The sequence below is a fragment of the Tubulanus polymorphus genome, chromosome 9, assembly GCF_964204645.1.
Source record: "Tubulanus polymorphus chromosome 9, tnTubPoly1.2, whole genome shotgun sequence".
Classification (NCBI taxonomy): domain Eukaryota; kingdom Metazoa; phylum Nemertea; class Palaeonemertea; order Tubulaniformes; family Tubulanidae; genus Tubulanus; species Tubulanus polymorphus.
In genome coordinates, this window is record NC_134033.1 from 1,192,106 (window position 1) to 1,207,467 (window position 15,362).

At 40.4% G+C, this 15,362-nt stretch overlaps 2 protein-coding genes across 2 annotated transcripts; one reads left to right on the forward strand and one right to left on the reverse strand.

The window, feature by feature from the left end:
• Positions 1–59: 59 nt before the first annotated feature.
• Positions 60–12,918, reverse strand: LOC141910964 (telomerase Cajal body protein 1-like). The gene is made up of 11 exons (XM_074801863.1): positions 12,862–12,918; positions 5,002–5,773; positions 4,804–4,914; positions 4,349–4,457; positions 3,787–3,875; positions 3,349–3,439; positions 2,531–2,765; positions 1,825–1,943; positions 1,482–1,585; positions 1,203–1,337; positions 60–420 (listed from the first exon to the last, which is right to left on the reverse strand). The coding sequence occupies exons 2-11, from the start codon at positions 5,679–5,681 to the stop codon at positions 273–275; spliced, it is 1,821 nt and encodes a 606-aa protein (XP_074657964.1). The 5' UTR covers positions 5,682–5,773; positions 12,862–12,918; the 3' UTR covers positions 60–272.
• On the forward strand, positions 8,252–12,048 carry LOC141910875 (uncharacterized). Its single transcript, XM_074801738.1, has 2 exons — positions 8,252–8,690; positions 9,086–12,048. Exon 2 carries the CDS (start codon positions 9,129–9,131, stop codon positions 9,834–9,836), a length of 708 nt encoding a protein of 235 aa, XP_074657839.1. The 5' UTR covers positions 8,252–8,690; positions 9,086–9,128; the 3' UTR covers positions 9,837–12,048.
• Positions 12,919–15,362: the final 2,444 nt, after the last annotated feature.

Below are 15,362 nucleotides of genomic sequence, written 5' to 3' on the forward strand. Positions count from 1 at the left end.
AACAAGCAAACAACAATTGAAAGATTAATTCTAAAATATTTACAATTCTATTACCACAGTGTCGGACAGAAAATATTTGTAGATTTTTACAAAAATGTACACGATGTCTAAACAACAGAAAATATTATTTGGTACTCGAGAGAGTTTGATGCTCTTCAGACCTTCGGAACTGGCTGCAAAAGTAGTTAAAGCTCTTTTAAAATAAATGCACATTGTTTCGTTAGTCCGCGTTGAGGACTCGCCCCTGGCTCCAGATATGAGAATCTCTCATCTCATTGAATCCAGTGAAATCGTAATGAATTATCCGTCTGTTCCTCCGCGTCCTCTTCGCTATCCGAATCATCGTCGTCACTGTCGTCTGCTGGGGATAGATGGCGCTGTCCTGAACTCGTAGCCAATAATGGTAAATACGGATGTAAGCTGAAATCAGAAGTCGAGTTACGTATGAGCAAGCATGTACCGGTAGTAACTAATTTCTGGATTCAAGTTTTGGCTTTCCCGAGTATATTGTTATGTATTATTGCAGTATTAAAGGGTGGCCACTCCCCACCCTCCCCCCATTACCGAGTTTACTGGTCAATAGCAGTATGTGAATTCCAGCAGTATGTGAATGAGTTTTCAAGGTTTTTTTAAGCAAAATTTGTCAAATTCCTTGGGTTTTCACAGATTTTTTTCTAGATTTTTCTGATTCCCTGAGTTTTCAAGGTTTCTGGTAAAATTTGTCAAGTTTCCTGAGTTTTCTCTGATTTTTTCTGATTCCCACAGTTTTCCAGGTCAGTGGCACCACCCTGTACTAATAGCAGGCTTGTTAAATTTGACGTACCCCGGTATATGGCTTATCCATTCATCTAGATTCATAGCAAGGAAAGGGGGAAAGAGCAGAGAGAGGAGAAAGAGGAGAGGGGAGAGAGAGGAGAGGGGAGAGAGAGGGGAGAGAGAGGAGAGAGAGGAGAGGAGAGAGAGGAGAGAGAGGAGAGGAGAGAGAGGAGAGAGAGGAGAGAGAGGAGAGAGAGCAGAGAGAGGAGAGAGAGGAGAGAGGGGAGAGAGAGGAGAGAGAGCAGAGAGAGGAGAGGAGAGAGAGAGGAGAGAGAGCAGAGAGAGGAGAGAGAGGAGAGAGAGGAGAGAGGGGAGAGAGAGCAGAGAGAGCAGAGAGGGGAGAGGAGAGAGAGCAGAGCAGAGAGAGAGAGAGGGAGGAGACATACCTGACGCCGTTGACAGTATCTGAGTGAATGTTGAATGTGTTTATAGGCGGTAGAGCAGACGTCTCGCTGGTCGCGTTTAAATCCCATACATGAACGGAACCATCATGATTACCGGATACTAAATAATTACCACTCCTTAAAAATATTAACAACCAGCAATGACTGGTCTGGTCTTAAGTTGTTAGATTGGTTATGGAACCAAAATGAGCTTAGACTGAATCTTAAAAGTTGAAAATCTTGTTTAGAATCTTTTTTTCTTAGAATTGCAGCATTTTTTACCTGTCAATGTCGAAGTAGATTCTTTGACTGGTTTCGACTTGACGTTGTAAAGTATATAGAACGATTCCGGGCTGTCGTACGTCCCAACAATTTATATCCGTATCCTTAAATAAAAACATATCAAAATCTCACAGAATTGAGTCTCTAAACGTCACTACTCTCTTAATTCTGAAAATGGCTCATCAAATTGAGTCTAAAACGTCACAACTCTCTTAGTTTGCTTCATAAATGTTGATTATTTCTGTAATTAAAGCCATTGAACTTAACACTGTCATCTTTAAAAAACAAAACATTTGGGAATTAATCAGTCAGAACTAGGAAGGTTAAGATATAGAATTCATACCTTTCGTCCACCTGAATATAACTTGGTTCCGTCTGGTGAGAATTGTACGTGAGTAACGCCACCTTTAACACCTTGCATTAAACCAATCAGATCGCACGAATCCTCCGTATACAATCCAACTGTAAACACGCGCACAAAAAACATTCCATCAATAAAATGGCTTCTTCCATAAATCCCCCTATGACATCATTGTTAGTGAATTGACCTAAAAGACCTTTCCACTATAGATAGTAGCATATTGATCAATAGACCTTCCGCTACAAGTCTCCATAAATCCCTCTATGACATCATCAAATTATGTACTAATCATTTGTTCTATCGACACTTCCACAAAAGAGATTTGCGTCTATAAATCCACCTATGACATCATCAAATTGGTTACTAGCCTTTTGACGTACTGAGTAAGTTAAAACTACAGGACCCAGTTCCACAGTTGTGAGTTAAAATTTGACTCATTGAAAATGAGCTAATTTTAACTCAAGAGTTAACTCTCACTCATGACTGTGGAACTGGATCCCGATGGACTTAAAGTACTCTAGTAAAAGATGTCTGCCACCATGAATCCCCCTATGACATCATCAAATTGATTACTAGTGTTTTGATGTATTGAGTAAGATAAAAATACAGATGTACCTAAAGTACTCTAGTAAATATGTCTGCCGCCATGAATCCCCCTATGACATCATCACTGACTGCTGAAACGAACCTGTTTTCGAGTAGGATCCGATTGCTAATAGTTTCTGCGACGGAGACGCCGCGATACACGACAGAATTCCCGTCTGCCGGTAACCGATCATCGCGCCCGTCTGCTTCGCGCGACGAGTCGTGCACTCGCGACCCGGGCGATTTGTATCGAATACGCTGATGAAATTCTTACCGCCGCAGTAGAGTTTATCACCGAGTAGACTGAACGCGACGCTGTGAGCGTGGACCAGTTCATCCTATAAACATAATCTGAACATTATCTACAGAAATAATCTAAACATTGTCTAATGTTCATCCTGCAGAAACAATCTAAACATTGCCTACAAAAATACCCATAAATTTGTAAAAATTCGGCATAAAAAACTTCAAAATCAGCAGCTCAAAATGAAAAATACAAATCACAGTCAAATTTAAATACATTTATAAAAATGAGGTATCGACACTTGACAATTAACACTTCAACAATTTTAGCAGCAATTCTTGAATTTACTGCATAATCTTGTTCTTTTATTTGTTTTGTGAATAAAATTCTTTTGATTCAAAGTAAGGCCAAAAAAATTGATACCTAGTTTCTCATTTCTGCCGTGTTTTGAAGTTCACCCAGCCGGCCGCCTATCTACCCTGTGCATTACTTTAGAAAAAAATCATGACCAAGCTAACAATAACAGACCCGGCAGTTATAGAAATGAACTGTTTACAAATTTCATTGCGGTTTACAAAAGTGACCCGGCTGAAACAAGGTATCACAGGATCAGGATGGAGGCCTCATTACTCAGCTATATTTTATATGGTGTATTCTGACAAGCCGTTGATACTTACCGCTTGGTCGTAAATCCGGTAAGAAGCTCGAATGTCTCCGTAGAACGCGTCCCACAAATGAATCGGTGTATCGCGACTCGTGCTCACGATACTATAATAGAAAAAAAAAACAAATCAGACAACGACAACAATTCAATAGAAATTCCCCCATTGATGTCATCACAAGCTTAAATAGATGATACTCAATTCCCCTTATGACATCACTAGTTACAACAGGCTCGTGTCATTAGATATATTTTAGCAACCACCTATGACATCACTACCTTGCATAGGGTATGATGACAACATTAATTTCATCAATCCCCCTAAGACATCACACAGGCTACCTGATGATAACATCAATAGGCATCACATAAATCCCCCTATGACATCATACACAGTGTTATACAATGACACAACTGAAATGTCAATGATCTGGAATGTTTGTCGAGAACTTACCAACAAGTTTCTGGTTTGTCAGACGACATCAATGGATACCAATTATAATCATAAACCAAACTTGATTCATTCATCTTCAACACACTTTCCTTCAAATATACATCACTATCTTCAGTTTCATCTTCAGTTTCATCTTCAGTTTCATTTCAAACATTTCATGTTTATTTATCTATGCAAATGTTTATGTAAATACAGTCATATGATCTATAGTTGGGCTGTGATTGGCTGACTATGGTTTAAATGTCAGGTGGTCAGCTGACCTAGGGTTAGGGTTTCTGATTGGCTGGCTAGGGTAACATGTCACAGGTAGCCTACAGGTGGTCAGCTGACCTAGGGTTAGGGTTTCTGATTGGCTGGCTTAAGTTACCTGTCACATGTGGTCAGCTGACCTAGGGTTAGGGTTTCTGATTGGCTGGCTAGGGTTACCTGTCACATGTGGTCAGCTGACCTAGGGTTAGGGTTTCTGATTGGCTGAGTAGACACAAGTGAAGTGACCTCGACATTGACAGGTGATTGAGTAGTGGTGTCATCAGTCAGTTCAGGGCTACGATCTAATACTCACCAGCACACAGATCCCTTCAGTATTCTGAGTCCAGAGTTGATTCGGTAAATTGAACAATCTTAAAACATTGTCATCGCTGTTTGTTAGAATACAACTCCCATCCGGGGACCTAATAAACATAAATAACAGTCTCATTTAGCCTTGAAGGGTTGGGGTTAAGTAATGGTCACATCATGCAGAAAGAAATATAGTTCCCCAAAAAATATACCAATACTATTTCCACAAAGACACAAAATGATATTTTTAAATCTTAGGATTCAAATCTTGGTAGAACCTTGGAGTAATAACCAGGTACCTTGTCAAGATAATTTTACTCTAAGTAGATTATTACAATTAATCAAGTTTTGATAACTTAATCCAGTAAACTTAATGACTTGCAATGAACCTGTCCAGTTGGTTTGAGCATTGATTGTCTGAATCAATTCAAAATTCATTAAATAAATCAATGAACCTACCATTTACATCCTTTCAGAAAGTTATTAGTTGTATTTTGACCGGTTTGAAATTCCTTCCACGAGCCTGTTACTTGAACGGGTGATTTCGTGAAATTATATTCCACTTTGAAACTACGCGAAATAGAAACAAATCACAGGTCAAATCTTATTTTGAACTGTTCCTTGGAACTGGTTAAATCTATCTAGAATTCAACTTACTAATTCTCCTCCGCGTCTGCTGTTGCTGTTGTTTCCTCGGTTTCCATCGGAATATTTTCAGAATTCCAACGTCCGTACGAGTCGGTGCTCGCTCTGAAACCCTCATCGCGAAGTTCCTGCTGCCCCGAAGCGTCACTCGGAGCAACACTTTCCTCAGTCCTAACTGTCTCCACTGTTGACGGTACTGATATCACATTTGAATCCACAGTTTTCTCGCTTTCTGTTAAAACATCTTTTCGAGTTAAACTCGAATCAAAATCAGGTTTTAAATCTTGAGTTGAAGAACTTTCCACAATTGTGTCAGTTGGGCCAACAGACGGACTGGTCGCAACTGACGAGTCAGCAGACGGACTGGTGACCACGGTAAGACCAACAGACGGACTGGTTGCAGCGGTCGAGTCAGGAGACGGACTGGTCGCCAAGTTCGAACCAGCAGACGGACTGGTCACCAAGTTCGAGCCAGCTGACAGACTGGTCGCCAAGTTCGAGCCAGCAGATAGACTGGTTGCCACAGTCGAACCAGCAGACGCAGCCGCACAAGAAATAGAATCATTTTCTGCATCTGTTGTATTTTCAGAATCCATTTCTAGTTTCTCAACCCCTGCGACGGTTGATATTTCATCACCTTTCATTTCAGGTGAAAAATCGTGTTCACGTTCCATTTCTGTTTCGCATTCCATTCTTCAAATTCGGCTCATTTCAAACTCTTTCAGTGATTTGTTGTCTCCACGCGATCTCTAAACTTCGGCTTCGAAAACTATTCGATCGAATTCTGCAAAAGAAATTACAAGATTCAAATGAACGTAGATGAAAATCTAAATAACTCAGGAACCTTTTCAATGCGGCGACTTTTATTTGACTTTCCTTGACTATTCCCTGACATATAAGTTGTTTTCCCTGACTTGATCTGTTAAGAATCCAATCAATTAACACAGTCAAATAGGGAAGACATAGACAGAAACTGATTTTACACACAATCTCAACATATTTCCATCACTTCTCTTCGATTTTCAAAAAATTTGGACCAACAAAAGAACTGGGAATGGCGTTAAAAAAGAATTCTGCATCATAATGAATGGTAATTCCATTGAATTTGAGTTAGACTAGGTAAATTTTTTCTCCCTGAAAAATGTTGGCGTTAAGAGAACAGCGACATAAAAAGGTTTGCAGCGTTTATAAACAGACTTTAGAATGTAATTCATTTCTGATGTTTCCAGCCTAGAGTCAAACATCACCACAGAGCGTTATCGGTTCTAACATAATAGAAATGAGACGCGTGTAGGATAAAACATGATTGTATTGATTTGTAAAGTGTATGCGGCACAGAATTTATGAGTGCAGTTTTATTAACTCGACTAATATTTGACAGCTGAGTAAATAATGATGGCAGATTCAACTGTGTAACTGTTAATCGATACACAATACTGACTTCTAGTCTCTTCATACTGTGTGTGTGTCGAAATCTGCTTCATTCATTACAACTAATCATTTACTGATCCAGCACCACCCAGTTCCACAGTTCTGGACCCAGTTCCACAGTTACTGAACCCAGTTCCACAGTTATTGGACTCAGTTCCACAGTTCTGGACCCAGATCCACAGTTACTGAACCCAGTTCCACAGTTACTGAACCCAGTTCCACAGTTCTGGACCCAGTTCCACAGTTACTGAACCCAGTTCCACAGTTATTGGACCCAGTTCCACAGTTCTGGACCCAGTTCCACAGTTATTGGACTCAGTTCCACAGTTCTGGACCCAGTTCCACAGTTCTGGACCCAGTTCCACAGTTACTGGACCCAGTTCCATAATTACTGGACTCAGTTCCACAGTTATTGGACTCAGTTCCACAGTTCTGAACACGGTTCCACAGTCAGTTCTGAACCCAGTTCTACAGTAACTGGACCCAGTTCCAGTTCTCAACCCAGTTCCACAGTTCTGGACTCAGTTCCACAGTACAGGACCCAGTTCTACAGTTCTGGACTCAGTTCCACAGTTCTGGACTCAGTTCCACAGTACAGGACCCAGTTCTACAGTTCTGGACTCAATTCTACAGTTACAGGACTCAGTTCCACAGTTCTGGATCCAGTTCCACAGTCCTGGTCCCAGTTCCACAGTTCTGATACCAGTTCTACAGTTCCACGAGTTTTGTAAGGTTCAAATTTAAATGAATCATTTAACTACAAACACTCAACAGACATTCTCCAGGACGTTCGCAATCCACTACAAGTTGAGCAGTTGCCAATAAATGTAATCATTTAAGTTAATTAATAGTTAATTAACGAAATGTAATTAGCGTGTTTCGAGTTGCGCAAGTTGAAATACACAGTAATTATTACAGATGTGTAGTCAGAGCCTCGTAGCAGCTGTACAACCACCTGGAACCTTCCCACTACTTTCTTCTCAATGAGCTCAGTCTGATGGCTAAGTCTCTATGTGTAGTTTCGAAAAATGAAAACTTGAAACATAGTTTCTAACGGTTAGTTCACATTTTCGATATCTGCAAATTCAGAATTTGCTGTTAGGTTCCATTTTGAGGAGAAAGTTGCAGAGAACCCTAATAGGGTTTAGGCTTTAGGGATTTGATATTTGGAAAAATGGGCCCAGGTGAAGTAGAACTCAGAGACATAGGCAAGGGTTCATTATTGTCAATGTCTGATGACTTTCAACGACTTTTTAGACTCTGATTCCAGGACTTATACGCAATCGTCAAACCAGGAATCCTGATTACTAATAACTGAAAACTAATGACTGATGACATTCAAGGACCAGGACGATGATCCAAGGAGTTTAGAGGCCTTTGAATCGAACAGATGTCAAGAGCTTTGATGTCTGCCAGTGATGCGCGCGCGAACACAGTCGCGTGTGTCTGTTATTCGATACCGATGACAATGACATGATTAAATAACGCGAGCACGTAGCAGCAGCAGCAGCACAGCTAACGAACCAACGAACGAAGGGCGGGTATAATGAAATCTAAAACTGGCTCATCTCTCGCAAATAACTACATTCACCAGCGGCGGCACGAGAGCTGAGCGAGCGCGAGGGAACGCTGGTAACAGGTGATATGAATGATAACTAAACATACATCTACATGAACTAATAGTGCAGTTTGTATAGGCAGACGGGGATTGATGGTAGAGAGAGAGAGGGAGGGTAGGTACGCGGACCTGACATCTGCCACATTCATATAAATATCTATATATATATATATATATTTATGCATTTATCTGCGTGTATATCAATTCTGTATAAGCAGACTATTTCCGAGGTCTCTCTCCGTCGAGGTCTGTCCGTCTGCTGAGGAACGCGCGATATACACCACGACCTGAGGAGCGCGATATACCGCGACCTGAGCAGATTCATATACCACGACCTGAGGATAGAAATTGGCGAAGATTTATATGTTAAACTTTCAGAAGCTTGCGTCGCTAGAATTGGCGGTACCCGTCGCTAGTACGCCGGCGGTGCGCGTGTGGTAGATGGTATATTAAACGTTATACCGATGTTACTAGCGGTGCTGGTGGTGGTGGTGGAGTACATGTAAAACAGACCCCTGTTAAACGCAGGTGAAATATCGAAACCTCGCGCGCGCGTTACTGGAGAGAGAGAGTGAGAACCGGCATAGTTTAAATTCTGTTCTTCTTCACACGCAGCATCAGCAGCAGCAGCGCTATGAGTTTCATAGTTCAGGTAAGTGTTTTGATATCATGTGTGCATAATCTCTGAACCAAGTTCTCTACAGTTGTAGGGTGAACTATAAGGGTACAATCCACACAACTGCAGAACTGGTTCCATAGGCAACATTAAACCCTCGCACAACTGTGGAACTGGATTCAGAGTTGAAACTGAGTTCAGTCAAATCAAAACCTCACAACTGTGGAACTAGTTCCAGAGTCAAATTAAACCCACCCAACTGTGGAACTGGATTCAGATTCAAATTGAACCCACACAGTTGTGGAACTGGATTCAGAGTCAAATTAAATGCACTTTTTAAAATCAAAGCGAAAAATAAGGTCCAAAAAATGATTTCAGTTTTAAATTAAGTTTCTTGCAGTTTCATTTCATATAAAATTCATTTTTTTCAGAGATAACGAATTAAAAACAGACAAAAAACTGGAATAATAAAAAATGACGCATACGTGGACGAAACGCATCATAGCGCAGCAGATCAGCTGCGCGTTCGCAGCTGCTGTTTTATTGTTCGCATCGGAGACGAGATCGCTGAACGTCTACAGCGGTAAACGCGACGAATCGATGATCGTCGTCGAGTGGAACGAAACTGCGTCGACGACGACGGTGGCGCCGTCTACATCAGACGGAGGACGATACCGCGTCAGTTATAAACGCGTCGACGAACCACCGGAGATGTTAGTCTACACGGCGTGGCTCAACGCCAATACCACCGCTTACAAAATACGCCACCTACCGGCGAATACCAAATTTAAAATCTGCGTATCGGATCGCGCCGAGCAGACGGAGCCCGCGATGGAATGCGTCGTCCTAGCGACCGTGCCGATTATGCTAACGACGAGCATCATCGCGATCTGCGGAGTCATCTGTTACTTCGCGTTGTGCATCATTCTCGGCTATTGTTGCTGGAAACGGAAGAAGGCGTCGTTGTCGCGCGCGGCGACCGACGACGACGACGACCTCGACAGCTACGACGACCGCGAGGCGTTACAGCCGCGACGCAATAAACTGAGCATCGAGGATCCGGATGTCGCCGTTTACGTTAAAGATGGCCGCCCGCATTTGATGAAATACGCGCCGAAAAATTCGACGGAGAAATTCGTCTACGCCGACGACGACAACGCGTACTGCGGTACGCGGGTATAAACCGGACGCGAATCCAGGATTGAGTCCGCCTGCGTGTGTTTCTATCCGGTTATTTACCGCAGTGTTAAGGAACGTTAGAAACGGTTCTCGGAAAGATTTGTAAGAAACGTTTTCCAACCGAGGATAAGAATTAAGAACCCGAATTTGTCAATAACGATTTTAACCTTTTAACCGGTCGAAGAACCAAATTTCCTGCGCGTCTTAGATGAAAAGAACCAAATTTACCGGCGCAGAGAGAAAGGAATGCTAGACAGTTAATCGAAAGGATCGCGAGAAATATTTTTCAACCGCGAAGAACCCAATTTTCTGCTCAAAAGTTCGATCGAAAAGAACCAAATTTGCCGAGCAGAATGAAAAGACTGTCGAAAGGATTAGTAGAAATGTTTTTGCGAAGAAAAGAACCCGATTTGTGAAAATGACTTTTGATGGCTAAGAACCCGATTATTTTCTGTGCGATGAAAAGAACCAAACTTACTGATCGTAATGAAAAGACCGCTAAACAGCGATCGAAATGGATTCACGAGAAAGGTACTTTCAACGGAAAAGAACCCAATTTTCTGTGCGATTGATCGAAGATTAGCGGAAAAAGAACCATCAAATTAATAAAAAATGCAAACCGAGGGTTCTCTAAGGTGTTTTAACCCGATGAATTTTCTATGCAATGAGATCCAGGAATAATGTTTTTCCCGTGCGAACACTATATATATTATATACATAATCAAAGTTTATTTTTAAAAACTTAAAAAAAGAAGAAAAAGGGCAAGAACCCAATTTGGGAAATGCTTTGTGTTTTATGCCCCGAGGTTTTTGAGCAAGTCAAATACGTTTTTAATCAGAAATTAACCAAAGGAACCCGATTTATGACTATGCAACAACTGGTGACTCGATCTGGTCATCCTTCATTACAGATAAAAAACTAATTAAATCAATACATGTCCATGCGGTGTATTAGCAAAGTCCATCATCAATTAATACACAGCACCGTGGTGTAGGAGGCACTGAAAGGGTTATCTAAAATCTCAAGCTGAGTGGAACCAGGCCCTGGGTGGGTTATTCCACAATCCCGATATTTGATTTGATGATGATGATGTTATTCCTTTCCTATTTCACCTATTTTCCATTTATTCCAAATAAGGATGATGAAATTATTCAAATTAGCTCGCACACTAACGAATAAATTATCATAAATTATTTTTTCTACCCGTATGATTTATTTAATATTGCACGACCTCATTCCTCAGTCTACCTCCCTCCACCTCTCTCTACTCCTTTATCTCTCACTCCTCCTCTTACCTCTCTGTCACTCTTTCCATTCTCTCTCTACCTCTATCACTCTATTTTCTTCCCCTCTCCCTCTCTCTCACTATCTCTGTTAGTCACCTGACATTTTACCTCTCTCTCACTCCCTCCCTCTTTTCTCTCTCTCACTTCCCCTTCTCCCTCTCTCTCTATCTCTCTCACTTCCCCTTCTCCCTCTCTATCTCTCCCATTCCCTCTCTCTCTCTATCTCTCCCACTCCCGTGTTTCACACCCCTATCTGCTGATACATATTACGTTTCACACTGTACATTCCCGAGCAAAACCAACACACACACTCACACACTCAACTATCATCATCTATATAACAACGAGTAATAAAAATATAAAAACCCTGCAACAGCTTCACGTGGAGCTCATGTTTCCTTCTTCAAGCTAAACAAACATTAATCAATGTCTCTATCTCTCTACATCGCGCTGTTGCATTATTTCCTTCAAAACCCGATTTTTCTACGCAAACTAAACTAAATCTTTTTCTAAACTTATTTATTTATTTATCTATTTATTTATGTATCACTTGTTATTTATTCGTTATTCGGGCGCCGCCGATGGTTTTCAGGCGTGCGCCGTTCAAAAACCGTTTCAAAAATATGAACCGCGAAGCAGCAGCAACAACAGGTGCAGCACTAGCAGGAGCAGGTGCAGCACTAGTAGCAGCGGCAGCATGCGGTGTTGAATTTATTCAAAAATGTTTGGAAAGTTTATTGATACCGATCTTGAATCTTGGAAAAGTGAAGTTTAAAAAGTTGGTTTTTTTCTCGAAACTAATAAAAAAAAGAAGAAATCGAACGAGATAGGTTTTTTTCCCCGCGAAATGTTTGTTACGATAATTCGAAATTTGTGTATCTTTTTTTCGTGTGGTGATCTGGTTTATATCGAATAAAAATCGTTTGATTAAAACTCCCCAAAATCGTTGACGCAATTCATTATTGGAACTGAAAAATCGGAAGGCAGGATCTATACAAGGAATGGCTCGGAAAAGAGCTTCATATCGAAGGCCACAAGTGCAGTTCTTCCCTCCTGGCCGAGGGGTCTGATATAACTTTTCGGTAATCCTTCAATGCGGTGTAATATGGATATAAAAGCGATGGTTTATTCAGACCGCACCATGTATAGTTTCACTAGTCTTGTTAATGCTTGACCCTTTCAGTGCGTCTACACCGCAGTGCAGTGTATAAAATCTGTGATATAGACTTAGTACATCGCATCGCGGTGTATTGATGTAATTAGTTTTTATCACTATAGAAAGATGGCAGCACCTGTCAAACATCTTTTAGAGTTGTCAAATTATCTCCAGCACTTTCAGGCAATAATGAGTCAGCACTGAAATGGTTAAACTGTGCAGTCTGAATAGAAGACCTATTGAAAGTATGTGTTCAAAAGGTAACGCCTCCGGCCCGTGGTCTAGTGCGGCAGGGTTTCGTCGTACCGTGGCGAGCTTTGATTACATCAGGTTTAAATCTCTGCCGGGGAGGATGGTGGGTGCCCACTGGCCAGGTAAAAACGGGTGGGAGATGCCGAAGGCGAAGCCAGGCAGAGAGAGGGGACAGCCCCACCACCACTGCGCACTGGCACCAGCGGTCCGACTCCAGCGAGCGAGACCGCAGCGCAAAGGCACTTCACGATATTCAACAAATATGCATTCCGAACAAAATAAGAATAATCACAATATTTAAAATTTAGGACAATTTAAGACAAGCACACTTACAACGAACCGAAATTAAGCGCTAAAAACCATCAAAATAGCGTTGAATCGAAGCGCATGGTCGACGACCTTGAGATTGAAGATTTGAATTGAATCCGAATTAAATTTATTGAATTTGATTGGTTCAGGCTATTTCTTGGCTCGCGGACTCAATTCAATTAAACTATTTCTTGATTGAATATTCAAAACTTGGGAAGAAACAGAAACAGGACAATTTGATAGGATTTAGTTTTAGAATATATGAAACACTGTGATCTTAAGAAAATTAAAGTCGGGATCGGCAGATGAATAAAAAAATAAAATCCGGTTTTCGGACTGTATTGGCTGTTCGTACGGACCCGTACGGATAATTCAAAAGCTTTTGGGTACATTGACGCACACGGACAAACATAAAACGCATATGAAACCATAGAACTATAACGAAATATAGTACTATGGTACGAATTGCCCTTTGAAAAACAAACAAACCAACAAAAATTCACTTTTATTTTCAAAAATATCACCCCACGCATGCTCCATAGAAAAGAAACAATTTGAGCATTTCAAATAATGCCTCCAACAAGTGATTAAAGTCAATATTATTCATTTGAAGAAAACTCACGGTAGAAACAACGAAATAAGCAAAGCAGGACCAAGCCCGTGGCCTTCATTTGAACGGGCATTAAATTCTCATCGACGAGCTTTCGAAAGATACAAACATTTGTCACGCAGGGCGTTATATGATGAAGTACAGCAATCTATAGAGAATGTCAGATTACATGCTCGCGGAATTATAATGTAAGTTCCTCCTCAAACACGATGATAAACTTCAAAATTAGTCCAACCATGGACGTATAAACTATAAACTAGAACAATTTACTAAGGTTCATATATCCTTTTATCAAGAAACTGCTCCTCTCTTCGACTGGACCTTAATTAAATTGGTATTTATTTTACGAACCACTGAAAACCAACCACAGCGTTTATAAAACTTAACTGAACAATTGTTGAGTTATAACATGAATGATGAACACGTATGTCAGTTTATTATCATGACAACAATTATACAATGAAAGTTATCACACTGAAGGAATTTATCATGTAAGAACACACTGTATTTGGAAAACAGTTCAACATAAAAGCATCAAACTAAACATAAAACCTATGAATTCACTAAAAAAAACCCAAGATTACCATAACAAATCAATCTTTAATTTCATTTTCACTGACATTATTTCTACTAGAAAACTTAGGTGAATATCAATATATTCAACTTATTGGTCAAATCCGTCCAGTCATGTTATAAAACTTCTTTAAAACGGGCCATTGAAAATATCAAAGCCATGAGAATAGTACATCTACAGTTCTGTAATTACTCGCAGAAACCGCTTAACGTTATGATCCTACATGAACTCAGGCAATTAATATCTGCTCTCGAATTTTTGGTACAACTTTGAAGGCATCCCGGACTGGTCACTCATCCTTAAAAATCTAAATATACATTTCAATGATTTCCAATCGCTGAAATTGGTTTCCAAACCAAAGCGTAGCCAGTATGCACAGAACTGTAGGCGCAGCCCCACACTTTTCGGCCAAGTCATGATTTCTGAAACATCATTGAAATCCAAAAAACGACAATATTACGCATATCAATTAACTTTTATTGCGTCTAAGTTTATTAAAGTCTAAAAATTTATGTCGACATATTTTCGCACATATACAACATTTTAAAATCCTAATTTTAAACTAATGATTAAAGCAATAAATTGAATCCCCACTGCTCCTATGCCGCGATGCCCATGAAAATAAACTGGTCGTTTCCAGACCCTCTTGGTTGCAACGAAGTTTGTTTATCATTAACCGTTCGAAGATGGACGGTTGTGCAACGGGTATTTGTAATTAAGAAAAAACATCGACCAACTTATAAGATGAACGTAAATTTCGAGTCCAATGACGGACGCAGTTGGTAGGCTACTGAAGGTAGGCCGGCCTACTTTCTTAATGAATAAAAAGTCGACGACCACTGATATGGAATGTTTTACCGTCCAGTATTCGGGAATCCTCATCCGTCTGTCGATGCTTTTCAACGAAACCTCAATACATATCTTTTAAGTGAAGCTTTTACCATTGGATAATGTCTCTTACAGTTTGTTTTCACGTTCTTGTATTGCAATGGCATTTCAATAATTCTATGGTTTCAGGTATTACTATCGTAAAGCACTATGAATACCTTATAGTATAGCGGTATATAAACAAATAAATTATTACAATTATTATTATCATTGCTATTGAAACTATATCCACTTATTTCTAACAAAATATCTGATAATCATCTAATTCATTATTGACTGATTCGTTTTTGTTAACGTGAAGCCGTCGTTTTGCTCGTGCTTTGGGGAGGACATACAGGGTCCAGTTCCAGTTCTGAGTTAAAATTTAACTCCGAGTTAACTCATTGAAAATGAACTAACTTTAACTCAGAGTTAACACTAACTCACAATTGTGGAACTGGGCCCAGGGGATCA